The sequence below is a fragment of the Lepisosteus platostomus genome, chromosome 9 (assembly GCF_059453375.1).
Source record: "Lepisosteus platostomus isolate fLepPlt1 chromosome 9, fLepPlt1.hap1, whole genome shotgun sequence".
NCBI classification, from domain to species: domain Eukaryota; kingdom Metazoa; phylum Chordata; class Actinopteri; order Semionotiformes; family Lepisosteidae; genus Lepisosteus; species Lepisosteus platostomus.
This window is the reverse complement of record NC_142619.1, coordinates 37957501-37980000: the sequence shown is the minus strand read 5'-3', so window position 1 is coordinate 37980000 and position 22500 is coordinate 37957501. Positions and strand designations below refer to the sequence as shown.

General features: G+C 34.6%; 1 protein-coding gene across 10 annotated transcripts in view; it reads right to left on the bottom strand.

The window, feature by feature from the left end:
* foxp2 (forkhead box P2) overlaps positions 1-22500 on the bottom strand; it is a 186078-nt gene that overhangs the window by 42204 nt on the left and 121374 nt on the right. For all 10 annotated transcript variants that reach the window (XM_088644887.1, XM_088644888.1, XM_088644891.1 and 7 more), the window contains one exon: positions 16477-16566. In XM_088644887.1, the coding sequence (XP_088501013.1) occupies positions 16477-16566 (90 nt within the window). The remainder of the gene's footprint in view (positions 1-16476; positions 16567-22500) is intronic.

Sequence of the window (22500 nt, the reverse complement as noted above, 5' to 3'; positions counted from 1 at the left end):
ATAATTATTTGCACTGGAAAAAGAAATAGAAGGTTAAAAGTCTTTGCTCTGTCAAAGATGATTCTAATGTAAAGACTACATGATTAATCAACCATACAACATTACACACAATAAAAAATAAGTTTAGAAAGTTGTTTTCCGTTTGAACTGTAGATGCAAAACAACTAACCAATTCAATGTAAAATGCCATTGATTTATAAATAAGCAGTGAACATTTTATTTAATACATTGTTTCTAAACAGATTTAATTGAAATTTACCACCAGTTTATTAAAGTACCTAAAATGTCAGGCCATTTTATCCCAGTGTAACAATATGTAAATTGTCTCCATTCAACACTGACAGGAATACAGGCTCTTTTGCCAGAAAAAATGAATTAAATGAATTATGGATATAATTGAAAGATTTTCAGTTTACATTCAGCTCAAAACAAGCTCTTCCTTCAATCTTTGTTTCTTGCAAGTTTACGACATATAATACACCATACCATATGTTAAGAAGCCAATAAGAAATTTCTAACCTCAGTCAGGCTAATCAAGCTGCTTGGATTATTTTACATACATCTCCACTTTAGGCCTTGACATGTCCTTGTTTTTCTTTCCTCTCAAAGCTAAAGTTCCCCTCTTTGATTAGCTGAAACATTTGCATGGTCACTACACATTTTTCATTTTATAAGTCATTATGCATTAGCAGTCTTGATCGCCTAGCTTGACTAATCCTGATGAACTGAAATCACAGCTGAAGGTCAAACTCCATCCCACTGCACATTCATATTCAAACAAATCTGTACCATTGTTCATTAGACTCCTAAAAACTCAATGAAAAGCAGATATGGAATATCTCACGCTCTCATTATTAAAGGTGTTTGAAAACTTTATCTGTACAAAGATAACCGACGAAAATCCTCCAAATCTATGTTAACAACACAAATGTTTTTGAGAAATAATTCCAGTGCTCTATATTTGTGGTGCTTCAAAGCCTCAAAGCCTGCCACTTCATGATAGATAAAAAAAAACAGAAAGTAGGTGGCAGTATGCAAGCTGAAAGACTGTTTAGAACCTAATCAACATATTTTAAGGTAAGTACAACTGCAGCACATGCCTTAAAGGTGTAAACAATATATTCATATATTATGTAAATGTACACAAAAATAAGCAAATAAGTTAATTTGCGATATAACACAAATATTTTAATATATGATGAATACATGATGATCCCCAGTATTTTAATAAAAATGTTATTTAAAGCATAGCATGCATTTTATCTCTATTATGAAATGCACTTACACACAGCACTGGCGCTAATGATAAATAATATTTATTAACACAAAGGGGTAACTATCCTGACAAAAGAGGATTGAAAATCCAAAACAAATGTAGGAAAGAAGCTTCTTTCATGCTTTCATTAGCTTTTTAGCAGAGTGATGGATGATAATCATCTTTATTTCATTGCTCTTCAAAACAAAAAGCCAGAGAAGGCAGCAAAAGGCATCAGCCCATTCATTCTAAGACCTGTACAATGCTAATTCCAGCATTTAACTGCATGGTTTTCTGCTTGATGTATCAGAGCTTGAAAGATGAAAGCAGATAAGTAATTGCTCTCCTGGTTCTTATTCTTCACTGACAACCCATAAATTTAATTTTACACACACATTCATTTACATTTTCAAGTATATGACATGATAATTGCTAGAATATAACACCTCCATTCCTGTAGATACTGCAACTAGCTGATTGACAAGTGTGGTGAATAGAAAGGAATGGAGGTTGAATTGCAGATTTTTTTCCTCTTCTGAGAGATTGCACCAAGAAGGGCTAACATTAATAAGCATTTATGGAGCAGCCTGGCAGTAAACATTCACACAGTCAATGAGCAGTCTCTTTCTCCACAGTCTACCAGTTGTCTTTTGCTATTGTAATGAATAATCCCACCTATAATCTAGTGATTACTGAATCAAAATGACTTATTAACAGGATTTTAAATGCTATCTCAATTTTCCAAAATGATAATTACAATCTGTTGCATTATTTAAAGTCCATTTAAATACAGGGGAACACTAAAGCCACTAATTACAGAAAAGGAACTTTTTCCCCTCCTTGTGTTGTTTTCACATTTGCACTTTTCAAAGAAAAAGAAGAAAGCAAGCCTGCTCACTGGGAACAACCTATTTTAATAAGCAATAGCGTTTGGTATTTGTATTTAAATGAGCTCACTAAAACACACTGGGCTTCATCTGTAGGCGGGCAGAGCAGCCTTATCCTTCTTTATCTCAAAACAGGGAAGGCTATCAACTAACTTGCCATTTGGCTCCAAAGTTCAAGAACAGAACAAAGACCTTTAAATTGGATCCTGATGAGAAAACATCACCAACTTCTCAGAAGAACAGCAGATCATTAAGATGCTCCGGCTGCTCTTGGAGTCGGCAATGAGCTTCTTTGACTGACAAAGGTCAACTTCAATGGAAGCATGTGAAAGCATGGAGGCAGCGGAGTTGAAAAAAGCTCCAACAGACAGCTTCTCCAGCTTGCTTTTCTGTTGCTGTTCACAAGGCGTTTATTTAACATACAATCCACATATACAGTATGCTCATTGGCTTGGAAGGAGTAGACACAATTTTTGCCCCAACAGTAGTCTCTTGTCTGGTGCCACTAAATTGATCATTTTAATATTGGCAGCAGATATTGAAGATGCTCCTATGCTCTTCTTCACTATGTGTTAATAGTGCTTATCTGTATCTATCAAGATCGGTCCCCCCAGTACTCTTCACATCTATTTATACTGCTTCTGGTCTTGACATTGAAACTTCCCATGATATTAATCCATCAATGTTATTCTTATACAGTGCCTTTCAATCCAGAGCGTTCTCAACAAAGCACTTTACATTAATTACACAAAAAATGAGCCATAAACAGAAAAATAAAATCATTCAAATACATCAAAAACATAAACGTTTTGGAGCAAGATTTAAAAACATAATTTTTAGTAGTCAGGATGAGTATTCCGGATGAGGTGCTACCACAAGCTGTCACAAGAACCAGGGCATTTTACATATTATTACTATTTCTTAGAAATTGACAAAGTCATTTAGTAGAACTGGGTATAACACCTTGACATTTCCTAAGGACTACAATAAATAATGCAAATACAAAAATACACTTCAAGACATAAAGACGGCAAAGCTTTATTATTATTTTCACATGGGTTGACACTGTTTCAATGTCTTGGACACTGTATATATAAATACAGGAAAAGGGCAGTAATTATTTCTGCTCTATGGCAGCGTGTTTCAGCGTTAATTAAGGTGTAAGACAATTTTACCACAGAAGTGAGAATGGAATTCCTCCACTGTCCTGCTAATTCATCTCAATCCGAGACTCCCTTGAGCATTATGCCCAACACAGACCTCCTCATTGCCTACACTCTTGACCCTCTTGGTCTCTTTCAGCTGACACTGCTAATTTACTTACCAATTAATGGCAATCGTGGCAGTGGGTTTATTGATAGGGACCCCTTCTCACTGAAACCTCGGAGTAGGACCACCAAGACTCATTTACCTAAGCCACTGAATGGCTGTCAGGTCCAAATTCTCCTCAGTCTCTTAAAGATCAATGAGATAAGGTGATTTGCTTCAGCTTCTTAAGACCAGAGTCACTTAAATTAAAAATACATTTTTCCATGCTAACCTGCTCCTGCATAGCATTGTAGTTACAAGCTTTACAGTCCATTCAGTAAAGAAATTTCAGAAACCCAAAATATACATTGGATGGAATTTTCATGTACAGCAAATGGCTTTTTTGAAAATTACACTAAGCTACCTTGAACCCTGCAAGTATTAAAAATTCAAAGAATAAGTGCAATGGAAAAAAAGGCAATGGAACTTTATGGAGACAGATTGAACAGACACAGAATGTGTATGTCCAGAAATATTTGACTTGTTTTCCAGTCCAGCATCCCTGCAGACTCTCTCATGCTGGTTTGTAACTGCGAGTTTCATTGAAAGGTTTCTGATGTTACAGGTAATAGGAAGTCCATTAGGTCAGACTCTTCATAGCATGACATGCAGTAAATTACAAGTGCTTCAAGCAGTTCTGTGAATTATAGTTCATCACTTCGAAAGGGTTCCCACTACCGGGCTACAGATATCAGATCTGCCAGTTAGGATCCAATTAACACTCTGGCCAGAATAATCAGATTGCATGTGTAGGATGAGTATAATTCGCTTATTGCTTCCATGTATCTTCTGTCTGTAGGTAAATTTGTTGCTGCTACATCAAAGCTCTGTATCACTTTTTCACTTGCCTTAAGGTTATATTTCAACTTCTTTTGCAATGCAATGATGAACCTCTCCTGTTCTTGCAATTTAGCTATCTTGTCCCGTAGGTATTATACGCTGAAAAATTGCTTGTTTTCGGGCAGTTTTACAACGGCAATAAATATAAGTCTATCCAAGCAAAATTCCTGATCTGTTTTCTAACGAGTGTCAAAAGAGGGGAAAAAAAGGCTAAACGCAATCCTTGGTTAAATTTGTATATATATATAAAAATTACAAAAATTAGTTTCGAAGTTACATGATCCCAAAAATATTAACAATATTAGTATACCTCTCCATAGAATCTAACTTAATTCCATTTGTTTTCTTCTGTGAGAAGCCTTGAATTTAGACAAACTGGCAACATCCTCAGCTGGTAATCTATACCAATAACGACAGAAACGTAATCTAATGTTCAGTAGAAAATCTGAGTGGCAGAAATAACCTCAGATATTCAAATAAATAAAGAGGTTGATTTCACAGACACTGATGTAAAATGGTTTGATTAAAAATGCAGTGCGGCGTCTAAGTTCTGATTTGAAAACATTTTACCACGTATGTTTTGATTCTAAATGTATGTGCTACAGAAGAGTAAATTTATTAAGTTGATGAAGTTGCACTCAGCAGATTTACTGATTTATTAGTCTTTATAAAAGAATTTCTCCTGTGCTGGGCTGAGTTTACGTATATTTAAGTCTTAAACAGAGAAGGACTCTAAGAATGCTAACAGGGTTTAACAAAGAAAAAGGAAAATGGAAACAATACCGTTTTTGTGTAAGTTTGGAACTTTAGAAGAACTGAAATAAAAACAGTTCTAAGGAAAACCGTTCATAATGCAAAAATCAAATGAAACATTGTATGACTCAGCCTTCAACAGTTTCATATACCAGACTTCAGAACAAAGGTAAAAAGGCTGTTTAAAACAATATTTTCAGAATGCAGTGTCATTTCCGTGGATAAAAAATGTAATCCGATTAGGTTTGGTCATGTTTGAGGAAATGCCAGCAATAAGTTCCGATTGTAAGGTGTAACTCTTAAAACAAAAATTGTCACACCTTTATTCTTCTGAGTGAAAAAAGACTGTAACACAAGTATCCAAGCATTCCTCAAGGTGTTCTGAAGTTAAATTAGACTTTGCTCTTGGGAGCAATTTTTATCTTAAATTATTATTAAATTAAGTGTGTTTTTTTATTTTTAAAAACTACTAAGTCTATATATTATGCTGAAAAATAAGTTAATATAAGATGTACAGTAAATATGATACACGTTTCCCAGTTTTTCTAAAACAATGACAAACGTTTATCACATATGTTAAGTGCTTACTGATCTAATGTCATAAAATTATTTACAACACTCAGCTGTCAGTAAAGTAAATAATAATACTGAAATATGTAATATAAGCAATGTATTTTCACTCAATATATGCATTCACTGATAACTGAATGCAATTGCTTTCTCTTGTATACTGGTACTCTTCTAACACATGGTGTAATGCATGTGTCCAGTTTTAACACAAAATACTGTTCCTCACAACTTTAATAGTTAATACAAGTTCAACCTAATGAGTTCTGTTTTTCCCCCTTTATCATCAGGTGACTTGGAAAGATTGAAATGAACTAGGTGAAAGTTTAATTAACAGAATAATTACACGCATCTTGTGATTTTTAATAGAGAGTTACGGAAATTATTTGACACAAACACCCGCAGAATATTAACTGACCAGCAGGTACAACTGGGATCTCTGCCAAATGGAGCAGTCCTTGGCATTCACCGATAATTTAAATAAACATTCTGTTCCATAAAATTGTATTGAATCACTAAAGAACAAAACTTTTCATTTTTTCCTATTGATACTGCCTTTTATTAATCAATGCAGATGGACTGAAAGGCTGCTTTCATTATGAAAAGGCATGTGCTTGTGCCTCAGAAAACAAAGTAGTAAGGAAATCACTTAAATGACTGTGTTCCCTTGCTGAGTTATTACATATTGACTTAGTTAACTTAACACATTAACGTATGCATTGAAGCATTTTTGTAGCACTAGCTATGTGTGAAAATTCAATTTAACACAAACATTTCAGTTTACAACAAAAATTAATAAGTACAGAATGGCTACAAAGGTAAACTGCTTTATTATTTTACTTTGTTCCTTAATTAACAATATGTCAGCTTTTGGCATGGACAAACTGAATGCAGCATGTACCAGAGGAGGCCTCCAGAAAGCGACAACTGATTCCCTCAAAAGCAGTAAATACATCTCTATTTAAGTATAAACTGTGACAATACATTTAGCTTTAGGTCCAATGGGAGGACAAGGCTGTCTATTAAGGAAACCAACTTTCTAACCACAGAACTAAAAAGCCCTTTTCTGTCACAAGCGGTGTTGGATATTCACTGTTTTTGAGTTTTGAGTTTTTAGACAAAACAGTCTTTTTAAAATGTGACTGTAGGCCCTTTTCTAAATCAAATTTATAGAAATGACATTTTATTATGACATTTTAGACAGATTAGCACACAGAGAAGCCAATATCCACATTCTTTTTGTTGATTTTGTTACACTAAGTAGCTGTTATTTTGTGCATGATATAACACTATGAATGAAATGCTAACTTCCTGCTTGAAGCTGGAAACCCTGTTATTTGTAAAAAAAAAAACTACAGTAATGACTGCTGTACAAGTGTAATATATTTAAAACCTACAATGTGTCTGTGTGTGGCTGTGTGTATTGGGAATTTCTATTACTTTAGCTATGCAAAGATGAAATTATGAAACATGGTCTTTTCAAAACTATATACTGTTAATGCAATTACAATGCTTCATTCATTGTTTGTAACTACATACTCATCACATTTCCCTCACGGATCTAAGTCTGTTGATTATTTTATACAGATGCATAAACAGTATATACTCCTTACACAGAACAGTATCGACTTTTAAACTAAACCCTGCCTCGTACACCTTGCAAACATTCTTTTTCATCTTTTAATGTGTATGAAAGAGTACAGACATCTTTAAAACTTTAAATATACACACACGGAATGTATAATTAAATGCTTAAAAATAATTAAAACATCTAAATTTAAGCTGTAACAGTTATATTACACTGACAATGAAAAAGTGTCCTTCAGCGAATAGATCACAATTAGTTCAAGTAGGGAGCTGCGTCAGCATGTGTAGGCTGCAAAGGAACACGTAAAGGTTTATTCCATGCTGAAAAGAGAAGAAAGGAAACACAACGTTTTGGCTGTGGAGCCTTCTTCGTGTGTGAGCACATTAATTTTTAAATATTATCCCTTACAAGATTTCATTGCAAATTTCTGCAATAATAATTTACTGTTTCATATTTTTATGATTCCCCCTAACATAAGTCCAGCTCATGATTGGGTTATTTGCACGGCTACTTTGACTGTCGTGATCTCTAAAACAAGACCAAAGTTTATGAAATAAAACAAAATCTTGCAGTTCAGCTTGAATGGTGTTATAAAACAACTAAGAATTCATATAATTCCCACACAAAACTAAAAAATGCCACATCTAGCAGGCCTTCTTTACATCCTCCACAGTGGCATCAATCCCCTGTGTTGAAGTTGTTTTCATTTTCCCCCCACTATGTGTATTTTAAATGTCAATGTATAAATGCCTCATACAAACCCTGCAACAGTGAAGAAAGTAACAGAAGTGAGGCTGTTGTGTGCCTTGGGAAATCCTTGTAAGCATTGTGTGATGGCGATGGGATTTACAGGAGGAATAGGTGTTTATTGAGTGCTCCCAGGGGCTTATTGTGTAATAATAGACCTGTCACATTACACAAATGTGGAAAGCAGCTTGTGCATGCATCAACACCATGATGAACCAGAAGATAAAATTAGTCAAGTGAAAGCATTTAGATGCTAATACTTAAAGTAATTAATGCTGCAAGTAGAAGCACTTAAATACTTGTATACTAAGTCATTTATACAGCATGATCTATGGTTAATTTCCTGTCTCTACTATTAAAATGTTTAAGACTTATCTGTAGCTAGTGCCTCTGTGTTCCCTTTAAAAAAAATAGTTGTTTCCACTGGCGGCAGTTTTTTCGTCACCACACAGGTCTTCTAAGTCTCCAAGATGTATGGAAGAAGAACGTGTAATTTTTCACACAAATGAAAAGAACACTACATCGGATTTTAGTTAGCATACACCAAACAGATTTGCATTCAATGTTAACTCAGTGCAAGCCAGCTCATAGAATTTAAGACAGATAGATTGGCTTGGCACTCCATACTTATACCCAACAATAATGTTTAAATCTAGATTTCCTACAGACCATTTATAAAAACAAGAAGAATCCAGCAGCTAAGCATATTTAGAAAAAACATGGAAATCACTTGAGAAGGATTTAGCACTACTTTCTTTGCATATAAGTAACCTTTAGAAGAAGCCAATGAAAATGCAGCTACAGTATATGAAAATACCCTAAATTAATGTTTGTAAATTGGCAGTTATAATTGAGAATGTTTGATGAAAAAACTGCTTGTAATTCATTTAACATATAACAGTGTATATAAAGAATTGTAACATCTATATAAGACTATTTACATCTGACCACCAAGATGAGAAGTTCATTAACAAGACTGTCAAACTGGTGTAGAACAAACACCCAAAACGCATACATAAACCAAGCACATCATACGTGCCAAGCACGTATTTATGACACTGTTACTTAAAGAGCTCCTATTTTTATCCTATTTTTACAGTTCCTATTTCAACTCAAAATGTATAATCATAATAAATCACTGAAAATACATTCATCATTTTCCAGAGTATCACATATATAGTTAATGAGCACTAGAGATAAAGTGCTCATTATAAAGCTCTTAAAAATAAAGATTTATTATCAAATTGGAGTAAAATGTGCTTAGAAAGCTTGGAACAATTAACTCACAGGTTTCCTCAAAAACCAAATAATGCTAACTCTGAACAATTGAGAAATCAGAAATGTAATGTTGAACCACATACTGTAGTTTCTCAGATGCTTAAGAAAGACAAAATGTTATACTTCCATCACCACTTTACTACTGAGAAATCATCTCTGTTAAGCAACAAGTAAAAGTTTTTTTCATATTGAAAAGGGAAGAAAGGAAACACAACGTTTCAGCTGTGGAAGGCTCCCGAAGAAGGCCCCACAGCCGAACCGCTGTGTTTCCTCTCTTCTCTTTTCAGCATGGAATAAACCTTTACCTGTTCCTTTGCAGCCTACATATGCTGACGCAGCTCCCTACATGAACTATCTCTTGAGTTAATGTTCCATTTAAGCCAAACTCCAAACCATCCATTAACAAACCCCACTTCTACCAAAGACCATAGCAGCCTGGAGCCTATCCTGGAAGCACAGGGCCCTAGGCAGCACTACTCCCTAAACAGCAGGCCAGAAGGAGGCCTGATGGGAGGGAACCAGTGGCAAAAGCCCACCTGGATAACATAGAACCCCCTTCTGGAATTGAACCCAGGACCTAAGAGCTGACAAGAAGCAGCATTTACCACCACACTCCTGATTAGAAAACAATGAAATTGATAAAAGTCAGAGAGACTGCAATTAAGGAATTAAAGCAAGCTGGATGATCTTTAAAAGCAAAACGGCAGGCTGTATTTGTTAGTGTGCTTATACAGGTGACATGAAACTGAGAATGGTTAAGCTGGCAAAGTAAATTTCACTGCCTTTTTTATTGCACTGTACATCTGTTTTCATAGAAAGACAACACTGTATACCACTGCCCTACTTGCAACTATTGAAACAAATCCAAGGAAATAATCTGTACATTTGTTAAAAAATCATATCATATGTAAAGATGAACTGTGCTTCTTTTCTGCTCGTGATCACAGGATAATTCCTGAAAGGTTAGAATGAAATGATAAAATGCCTTAAAAGCCTTAAAAGTGTGTGTAAAGAAAAATGAACTAAAAAACAGATCTTTAGAAACCTTTAAATAGATTTGCACCAACTACATCCTAATTTAATAATGTTGCTATTCTCATCAATGCCGTTATGCGGCAAAACATTTGAGCATTAGGTTAATGTTCACAGAAGACTAAGATGTACATGACATAATTTGAAGAGTTCATTGTCTGTGCCAGCAGCATCTTCTGCTGTTTAAACTGCAGTTTGTTTTCACTGCTGCTTGTTGGGTATTATGAAGAAAACCAAGTGCATATGTTTGGCTTTGTTTCCTAAATGGGATAAACTCATCTGCTGCACTATACAACAGCTTGCTAGCAACAACTATGCATTTTCACTCTTCAATTTCCAGCATACAACCTGCAATCTTATTATTTAAAGCTTCAGAAATCCTTAGATTACTAAATAACAACTTTTATGCAATTCTAAATGTTATTTCTTTAAGTAGGTTTAATCTGTGTCCACCAGTACAGAACTGTGCTTTTGGTAAGTCTCATCTCTTTGAAACAATGACTTTTGACATTATTGTTGCTGTTTTATGTTTTCCTCTTACTTGGGATAGTATTATTACACATAACTTAAATATCTTATGCAATTAGTACTTTTACTGCATAAACGAAGATATCTAATTAGTTGAATGTAGAATCATAGAATCATGATTGTGTGCATGTACAGTGTCCGGTTGATACAATAAATTCTTCGACCATTATAACAGCATAATCAATACTAAACAAATAAGTTTTAAATTACCAAAGCGGTGGTTTAACAACTGAACAGAATCATTCTGATTTGGATTCATGTACTTGATATGTTCACAAACACCCCATACATAGTGATCTAAACAATATAATCAACAGCATGGAGGTACTCCCAGAAACCTGATCTTGCACCAGTACATAATTAGGTACACAGGGGTGTGACTCCAATTGAAGGTGTTGGCATTGTAACACTCTGTGAAAATATTAACTATGAGGTTAACTCCAATTTTCCCTTCCTTAATTAAATGCACATAGTACTAATGAGGTAACCCACTGTTCCTTGATAGCACTTATTAGCTGAGAAGAGAGCACACACTCACACTGCAATTTAAACCTAAAAATAAAGTTGAAAATATGTTAATTGCTGACATAATTTTTAGCAGCACAAATTCAAGAACCTGTCATAATAAGAGAAATTGACTGTAAAGGGTATGTATCTTTATTTTGCTCTTACATTGGAGAAAAAAGCCTCCTGCTGTTTAACAGGGTCAAGAACAGAATGCATTAAAAGCAGTAGGAAAATTACCTCATCGTAGCCACTGACATCCAAATAAGACAATATTGTATGATTAATCAATAAAACAAATTATATTATGTAAGTCCAACTGACATCATGTTGAAATACTAATATACAATGTACAATTCTAAAGCTGGTGTTTCTTGGGCAACTAACTTTTCAAATTCTGATGAGTATTAAAGGGTTAACCATTATAAGGGTCATTCACAAATAATTTACTTTATTAAAGATTTTTTCCCACAAAACAGTCGTTTCAACACTAATTTCTCTCGTACAATATCTGATCTTCATGGGAGAAATTTAATTTTTAAGAACTACTCATAATCCCAAAGATATACTGTATGTAGCTGTGCTCGAACAAAAAAAAATTGTTTATCACATTTTGTGATGTATTCTGTTACATGCTTTGAATGAGAGTGTGGTACATGTTGTATTGCTGATGCTTCTCAATTCATGATAAGCTTTTCAATATATTTCCAGAAATTGTAAAATTCTCTAAGTTGTTCACACTTAACTGTGTGTAGTTGTGTACAAACTTGTAGATATACTATTCAAGAGCTCTTATAGCTAACCTACTTGGTGACAAGGATGGTAGAATGATATTTTAAAATTCTGGAATGAAACAATAGAGAATAAAGTGTGCAATAACAACAAAACATGCTGAAACTCCAATTGTCAAATGTTTTCATTTTGAACTGTAGAAGATAAAGCACTGTAAGAAGTTATAAAGGCATGCAGTATTCCAACAATATAAAATTCTGGGAAAAATATAAAACACAATTTGAAACGTGTGCTATTGTTTTTTTGAATTGACCACAATTTTGAATGCAATACAGACCTATAAAAATACACAACATATGGGTTGTACAACAGCAAACAATTTTATGTATTCCCTGAGTATGTATGGATTACCCAAAAAACTTGGGCGATTAGCAACCCCAATTATTGAGGATTTACTTCAATAATTGAGGTAACACACTAAACTCTTCAGATTTAATCCAATAACATGCTGAGATCATTCTCATTTAACATCGGAAGTAAGTCACCCTAGAATTACTCACAAGTTTGGCAGAGGCTTGACTAGTCTAAGTCATGTGTCAGTACTGAAAAGCTTGTGGGAACTAAAATTCCTCTATAGAACAAAACAATCTTAACTTTTGAGCCTACAACGCACATCAGATGATAACCCAGACGCACTGGAGTATCGAGCTGTGGAATGGCATAGCGAAAATTTCTCAAGAGACATGTTAGTGATCTGCCACCTGACCGATGCAGACGGTTCACACTAGTAGTTGTGGCTCTCTTAGACACGAAAATCTAATCAACAATTTATGTACAGTATATACTGAATCATACAAAACACCCTAAGGCAGAAACAGGGAGGAAGCATGCACATCGCTAATTTACATATTTAAGGAACAAAAATGTTTTGCAGTCTTCTTATATGTAGGAATCATAAACTACAAACCCAATAGGCTGTAAAGTAGTAAGTACTACCACATTTTAAGAACTAATTTTGTAGTTTGAAAATTAAATCTGCACAGTGAAAATATCTGTACCACTGACCTTAACAAAGAAGAGAAGAAAACAAACTGCTCTTTGTATGGATGGTAAATCTGATACTGTATGTTGTATAAAATATGGAATTAGATGTAAAATAACACATTGCCGTCATCCACAGGAAACAAGAAGTTTCATTCAGAGGATGTATACCACTGGCTCCCTCAGTGTTGATTAGAGTTCCCAGTTATTTTTTCTGGGAGAAATGAGATTATGGTTTGGCTTCCATGTTTCTCTTAGGTAGAGAGAAAGTAATAGAAAAGCAGAGACAGAGTGACAGAGAGTTCTGGATTTCTGAGGTCAAACTGTATTTATATAGTAACTTGCATCTGACTTGCCTGTTTGCTTTTGACCATCATCCTGCTGAAAAACAAAACTATATCCACCATATATGTTTGCGATATGTAAGGTTCCTTTAGTCATATAAAGATTTCCAATCCCCGGTATTGCTCATACAGATTCACACCATGCTTGGCAGCACATAGGATGGTGTTTTAATTATAGACCTCTACTTCTTGCTTCCACAAAACCCTCTGTCCTTGTTTACTCTTCAGACTATGCAATGACACTGATAATGCTGCTGAGTTGACCAAACAATCAATAAGTTCTCTTAACTTTGCTCTCTAAACTTAATATTTCAGCCACTGCTCTTGACTGGTTTTGTTCCTATTTCTCCAACTGCTCCACACACGTCCTGTGGCATCACTTTCTCTCCTCAATTCCCTTTATCTCCAGAGGTGTTCCACGAGGATCTGTACTAGGTCCCCATTTTCCCTCTTTCTACTCAGTCTCATTTATTCATATGGCTTCTCCACAAATGCTTAGATATTTTCATCTTACACCTCAAATGTATTAACAAATGCTCATCTCCTCCTCCACCACAAATGTGTCCTTTCAATATCTGACCTACTTTACATTCCTTTTCTGTTCCCCTATGCTGATCTCAATTTTCTGTTTCTCTTGATTTTAGCCTCTCTCCCCTGGCCACTATAAGAACCGTGATATTAAACCTGTTTCCTACTCAATTTGTTCCTCAACATCTTCTTCCAGTCTTTTCCTGTGCCTTGAATTGTTTTGTTTCAGTTACCGAAGCTTGTAATTTAGAACCTTATAATTTTTGTAACTTCTGGGTTACATTATTTCACAAATATACATTCATGGTTTCCTTTTCTATACATTAATTTGCATTATATGCTTAGCCTATTACTATCGTACAGTTCATGATACAGTAAGTTGCCACGGATAAAGGTGTAAGATAAATTAGTAAAAATATATAAGCTGTAACTTTCAACAGGAAAAGGGGACTGAAGTGGATGGGTAGAAAAACTGGTAAGGTGAATGTATTATTTTGCTTACTGTTTGCATTTACTATGAGGAATCTTGCACCTGGGTTTACATCCTTTTATGACATGTCTGCATAGGTACTGTGCTATTCAGGTATGTACTCATTAGATGAGACTAAATCATTTTTTGACTGTACAAATTTTCATTGAGAAGATGTTGAGGAGTACAAAAGGTGTCTGTAATCTTAGTTTGACCTTTGCCATTTCTGCTTTTTAAGGTTTATACCTAACACATTTATCTTGACTGTTGATGAACATCTTTAAAATTGTGTTAGTTACATTTCTTTTGACATGAAACTCAAGCATTGCCATTAAATGAATGTGAATGTCTATTAAATGAAAGATTAGAGGTTAATATCAATATTACTTGCCTGTTATGTTGTCACTGGTTACTGGAGGTTAATGTTTTAGGCTCATGATATGTTTTACAATGTACAGTAAGTACTTAGGGCTTAAAATTTGTATTTTAACTAATTACTTTTTTAAAAACAAAAAATCAGCTTGGTGATATATTTATGACACAAAAAACATATTACTGATTTGCGATAGCAGCTTTCAAGATCAAGACATTCTAAAAGAAAATGCTAGTAATACAGGGACTTAAAGCTTAACATATTTGTAATTATGTGAAAGAAAATGAAGATGTATGATGCGACACTGGGGGCTGTTCTTGGCCAGTAGTACAACCTTTTTAAAATTTGACTGCGTAGGTTCTGGTTCCCAATCTGACTATTAACACTCTTGATTTAAATCAAAACATAAATTATATATTTTTTGTTGTTGTTCAGAAGTTCTTTTTTTCCCATTGATGGAAAGTTCCATCCACCCATTCTCCAACCTCTTTATTCAATACAATGTTGGTGCCTATCCTGGCATGTAACAGGCACAAAGCAGCATACACCCTGGATGGGATGCCAGTCTGTCGTAGGGCACACACAGACACAAACACACACACACTCACACCAGGGCAATTTTCTTGGAAGCCAATTAACATTACTAGTATGTGTTTGGATAGCAGAAGGAAACCAGGGTACCTGGAGAAACTGAGAAAACCTGTTGATATTGGTACTGCGATACTGAAAGTTGATCATTTGTATGTATTATTTCTTGCTTAGAAACAGTGCTTAATTTGTAATAAAAAGTGCTGTAGTTCATGCAATGATTTAAAGTTATTACCACTTTAAATGTGCACTTGTTATTACTGTCATGACCACTTCGTCTGGAATTTCTAGTAGAATTAAATGTCGGTGATAATTTTTAAAACAGATCCTTATATTTCTGCATTTTATGTTAATTATTTTATTTTACCAGGTAAGTTAATTAAGAAACACATTCTAGGTTAGAATGATGGCCCAGACAAACTTATGTAGGATGAGGCATTACCCATGCTCAGGGGAAAAGCAGCAGTGTTCCACCACGGTTTTGAACCCACGACTCTCTGGTCTGAAGGCTGAGTACTAAACACTCCACCATGCTTCTATCATTCAAGAGATCTCCTGAACTGTACGCTACAAGGAGCCCTTTCTCACAATCATCGACTTGGCAGTTCAGGTACTAACCACAACTCATCACATACTGTTTCTTCCTATCCTCATTCACTATTTGTAATGCCTCTCTGCATATTTAAAGCAGCCAAAATAATATTTTTTAAAACTCCATGTCATGAACAGCACCTATACAATTTGCAAAGTAAAAACAGTTTACAAACTAAAGTTTCAGAGCCACAGTTTTTAATGGTTCCTCTTTCTATGTGTCTGAGGTAGATTCTCTTAGTGCAGAACAAACATAAAAAACTCAAACTTAAAGGCTCAAGTGCCAGTTAGAGGCTTTGCTGTCAGTTACACCAAAAACCTAAATAATACTGCAGGTCCTTTCAGAACAAAACTGAATTTATCTGTTGTGTCAAACATAAAGCACTTTGAGTTTTACCTAAAACTGCTTGTTTGAACACCATTTAATTTAAAGGCAGAGCTTTTAAATTCTTAGAAGACTAAAGCACCATTACCCACAGACTGAAGGAAAGCAACAGCGAATATGCAGTTCACAGATGCTCACCTGCAGTGGACGCTGCTTGTCGTTATTCTTTGGAGATTTCAATCCACTGCTTTGCTGTTGTAAAAGTAATTGTCTTGCTGCTTGTAGTGCCTGTGAAGAAAAGAAGCACGGTAAAGTTTTCTCCTCTGATTTAATCTCTTCTTCATCAAAACATCTAAAAGGAATGGCACAAAATCTTAAATTCTTGAAACATTTTAGTGATTACCTCTGTGGCAAGGTTAACATAAATCTGTTTCTGCTCAATATTCTGGCACTTTTACAATAATTGATATAGCTATAATCAAAGATAAATACAGTTAGTTTGCCTAAAGCACTCTTGAAGGGAAAAAAATCACTGCATCAGCAGTGTTGACCCGTCTAGTGTGTGCTCAACTGAAATGCCCACTTCTCCGTAAATTACCAGGTCATTTGCATATTCATAATATCAATTTGAAGTAGAAGCAGAAGATTTGAAGTGTTACCAGAAGCTGTAATTAAATTTGACAAATCAACATCAGATTATCTTAGAAGTGAATTAACTAGGATTTTACACCACAGATCTGAAGTGCTTTACTTACAAAGCTACAAGTTAAACCATTATTCTAACAGAAGAAGTTTACTTTCTGTGTCAAGTGAAAGTGGACACCTGGGGTTAAAATGTTTTCTGGATCAAAAAGTAAAAAATAAAAATCTAGCTAATCAACTCTCAGTTACATGACTTTCTGATCTAACAAAAGATTTCTGAAACTTGGACACATTGAATGTACATCGTTTTTCTTTATAGCTTTATTATGCATAATATTTTAAATAGCTCACAAATGGGGAAAGTTAATAACAAGAGTTAGATGTTCAAAACTGGTATCCCCAATTATTCTGAATATATTTAAAAACCACAAAAAGAAAAGAGTTCAAATTATACTGTTACAGATGTAAATATTGGCACCTTTGATCTCCAATGTTAAGTGCTCAGTTTCATCAATCTTGTTTAACAATAGTTATTGGATTTCTCCAAGATCTCTTCTACGCTTACTGAAAGTTCAATCATTCTAGTATTTTAGGATTTCTAGTGAATTAACCAAATTAAGACACAGTATGTACATAAGTATTTCTGCAACTCTATGAAAAACGTCTACAGAGTTTCCAATTTAACAATTGTACTTCAGAAATGAGTGAATAAAAACTGTCTAACAGAGTGCATGAACACATTTGTTTACATCTGTATATTTACACACAAACATCAATGATCTGCGACACATATTTCTTGCACTTTACAGTGACATAAAACTAATGTAGAGCACAGCACTGGACTAAAATGTTGTCTTATGCACTTACCAATGTCAGGCTAAATCTTAGTTTGTGCTCAGTTTAGTATTTTTTGACTAAAATAAAAGGCAGCTCGAGCACACCGAAGCAATTAATAAAATTAAGATTTCCTTAATTTTCAGTTAGGGAGGTTAGGATTTGTGCGCACAGCAAATCAGAATTAGAATGCCCTTTTAATGTCTTCAGTTTATTTATACACAGTATGTTTATTTTTAGGTCTAAGACATATAATTAACATAACACTTGGGATTATTGGGATGTAAGTTGTTGTTTACATCCTTTCAGGAGAAAGGGCTGTTGGCTTTCTGGGTTCCTCTGCTTTTTCAACACAGTGCTGCTGTTACTAAGGTAGAGCAGTCCATGTAGCATAATGAAAAACATTTATATGAATCTAAGGCTCTGCTCTACGGAGAGGGTGAAAACAGATGGCTATCAATGAATAAACTGATCCAGACCTTAAGTGTTAGTCCCTTAATAACGTAGAACAGTTAATACAAAAATACAGATTTTTACAAAAACAGTCTAATCAAAACCAATACTACATTTTTTATTACACTAATTGTAACCAGAAAACACATACAAAGTTGATTATTAACATAAACCTATTCACTAAATGCCTGAGTACTGTTAAAAACCAGCTGATTTTGTTTCTGTAAATACATTCATATTTGCACTTCTGTCACAGTTCCTCAAGGGTGAAGCTTTGGAACTCAAAGCTGTTTTAAAGTTCATCCCAAGTTATTAGCACATTATAAAACACACATTTTGTTAAAAGTGGTCTTGGGAACTTCCTGGGACATTGAAGTTATGACATTTGTTTAAAAGAAATCAATTTTTCTCCCAAAAATCATGGACAATGTGATTCCATTTGACATGGACAGTAGCACAAATGCCGAGACTATAATTTTGAGAATGCATAAATCAAGTAAAGGAAAAAAAAACTGGAATGATGCCTGAGGTCCCACTGTCAAATATGCACATTATGGAAGAACAACTTCACAGTCAATTAAGTCCACTGCCATACATTATTGCTCTAGCAAGCAAATAAGTTGAAGAAATTCAGGACAGTTGAACAAAGTGTTTTGAATATGCTGTCCGTAACTGTGGGAGCACAAAACAAAAACAAAAACTTCACTGGTATTTCTTTGTAAAAAAAAAACACTTCAGATGGAGAAAGTCACTTTTTTATTAGAATCAAGGGGTAGTTTTTTTCTGGTATCTCCAGTATCCATGACAACAGTTGCTTTGACAGGATGTGCATATGGCATTACACTGCCAGCTGGTGTGAACAATGTTTGAACTACTACATTGAGATGCTGAGCAAACAGAAAAAAGTTGCCACGTCTTAACCCTCAGGGAAGGCAGTCATCCCCTGATCAATTATGAAAAGACAGAGAGAGGGCTGCTACAGTCTGGCTCCAAGCAAGTTTTCTGAGGAGGCAGGCAGACATTGAAAACCAAAGTAAACAAACTGAATGCAGTGGCACTGTGTCCTAACAACATTGATTTGTCTCCCCAGAAAAGGATCTGGTACCAGTTTGCAAAGCACAGCCTTAACTTTAGGAAACACTTCAGAAACACAGCCCTTTATTATCCCTGCATTATTGTTAAGTAGTTCTACTGTGAACAAAACACCTATAGTTACATAATGGCGCATTATTAAAAAGGCAATCCCTTGAATCCAAAACAAAAATCAAATGATAATGTATTAAAAGTATTAGTTTTTAAGGATCTACTAGGCAAAACTGTTTAAATGTAAAATATTGAAAACCTTTTGTTTATTGAACTGTATGGAGCAACAGAAGCTAGAGCTGTTCAATTATTACAAAAACTGCCAAACTGTCCTTTGGTTTCTGATGATCTACACACAGCAATGACATAAAATACATATACCACAAAGCAAAAGCCCGCAGACAAAAAAGTGATTAAATTCTACAAAGAAGATTAAAATATTTCTTGAACACATAAGCGTAGCAAGAATATAGTTCATTTATGCTGAATATTCTACTCTTCAACAGAGCCTTAACCTGTAACAAAAACTGTTTCAGTTATAAAAATGAATCACACTTCAACAGCTACTTGTGGCCTTCTGATTAGAAACCTTTTTTTTCACATTTCTTTTTATTTTTGAAAAATTGACATTTTCAAACTAACTCTGTTAAAGAAATGAAGCATTCCTAAACAAAACAAAGTTATATAACAATACAAAAATGCATTGCCCCATTAAAACACACTATGGATGTACATATGTATTAATATTTACTCTAAGACCAGACTGAAATTTAGATATATATCTTAATTTACTATAGTAGTTCAGGTGGGTAGCTGCGTCAGCATGCGTAGTCTGCAAAGGAACAAGTAATAGGTTTATCTCATGCTGAAAAGAGAAGAGAGAGACAACAATGTTTCGGCTGTGAAGCCTTCTACACTCACCATATAACCTTATGGAATCACTAACCATGAACTTAAAATTAGTGTTTTGATTGTAGTGACAACTTTTTAACAGCATTATCCTGACTTGTATCCTTAACTTGTAGAAAACCCTGACTTTCTATGTTATTGAATTCGAACAGAAACTGCTGGGTTTTTTTGGTTGCCAGATTCATATGACCCTTTCTCTTTCTTCACAACAAGGTAAATACTACTGTCATTAATAAGGTTATACATCCATGGTTACAGTGCACTGCAGAAAAGTATCTTGAGACAGAATACAGTGTAACAACTCTTTCAAGCACTACAAAAACAAATGGGATGGCTAAAAGAGAAAGAAAACTGTTTACATAGAATCTTTTTTATTCTTAAATCTATCTAAATGTGTCGTGGGAATATGGAGGAAGCTAAGCAGCCATGTTTTTGAAGACAATAACCTGGCGTTCCATCTAGAAATGGGGAGATGAAATATATTAATTAGCTAATAACTACTAAATGAACTAGATGGGCTGAATGGTCTCATTTGTAACTGTTCTTTTGTTCACTAACAACTCATGAATGCCGTATGAAATCAATCTTATTTTTTTTAACATTTCTTCCTTTAAAAAATGTAATTTCATAAAAAATTGAACATTCTCTATGAAATGTACAAAAATTACTTGAAATGTTCTGCTATTTCTATTTTTAACGATTTAAGCTTGAAATGGTTAACACGAGCATTTACTGAAATGTTGAAAAAACTAAGCACAGTTGCAAAATTGAGTATGTTATTATATTGGATTTTATGTTTGCCATTATCTTGAACAATTCAAGGTAAATTCGGTATTTAAGCAGTTAAGCACCAATTGCCTTTAAGAATGGTTGCCTTGGAGTGGCCATACAGACACCTACATATCTGACACAACAACAAAAGTCAAACTTTATTAGAACTTTGTTGTAATGAATAACAGAAATAGCTATTTAACCTGTCTTGATTTGCATCCCCAAAAAGGAACAAAATACATCTCCACCCATTGATATCTGCAATGTGTAAACAGCACAGTATGACACATTCTTGAGAGCTACAAAATATCTCTGTGTAACATAAATAACAAGGCACTCAGAAGCATATTTGATGTTGATATTCATCGCTGAGAAAAACACTGCAGCTCAGCCTTCTTATGAAAATAGATTCAGCCCAAATGGATCTTCTGTAATTGGTTTCAGATAGCGAGGTCAGAAGAAATATGATACAAGCAACTATTATGTGAAATGGGGAGAAACAAGAATGTTTACACAGGCACTCCCCGTTTACATTAATAGCAGTGCACAGCTCACTGGAGAGAGAAAGACAGAAAGCAAGCAATATGCCAACTATCCGCTTTCTCCACCTTATATACTGTAAAGATACTAAATGAACCAACTTTTTAAGACATTCCAAGGCGATAAAACAAGCATGCAACACACTTAGAGGTGGTCTTTCCTTCATTTATCGTTCAGTATAAATTATATTATGGTGAAAGGAAGAATCCTCTTATTTCTCTTTGTCGGTTCGGACTAAACAGCAAACCCTATACCTCACTGCACGCCAAGTACCCCCAGGTATCCTTGCCACAAAAGATTGATATGATGTCAGTTGTACAAAACATCCACAGTATTTTTATAAATAAGAACATAGCTATCCATGAAATGGAGACACTGAAACAAAGCAAAAGCTTTGTGTGTATGGTTATAAACTAGGTATAGCAATGCTTTTATAAATATAAATGTATATTCTGAATATTTATAATGCCTAAAAGCTGGACTAATCCTACCACCTATAATATTACTAAATATTATTAAACTTCTATATATAATGAATAACATTATGTTATTATGTACTGCACATCATATAAAACATCAATTTACCAAACAACACCTACAAATCTAAGATTTTAACTGAACAGGATAAATACATTTTCTCCAATCACAATTACCCACAAAAAGGAGATTAAAGCAGTGAACTAGCAAAATGCAATATGGTATGAAGTGATTCATTTTACATGAAAAGGGTGAGGAAACCAAAGAAGTCAGGTCTACACACATCTATACATGTCTACTGTTGTAAAATTACAGTGCCATACCCCTGATGTGCAAGCCTGCCACAATATCTTGCACACACTGCTGTTAAACAAGAACTTGTCAGCTGGAACAGTTCCAATGCTGTTGACAGGCCAGACGTGTCAGACACAAGCTTATCTCAGCGGCAGAGAGACAAAAAAAAAAACAACACTTTATCAACTGATGTGAGTCATATGCTACACAACAAGGCAT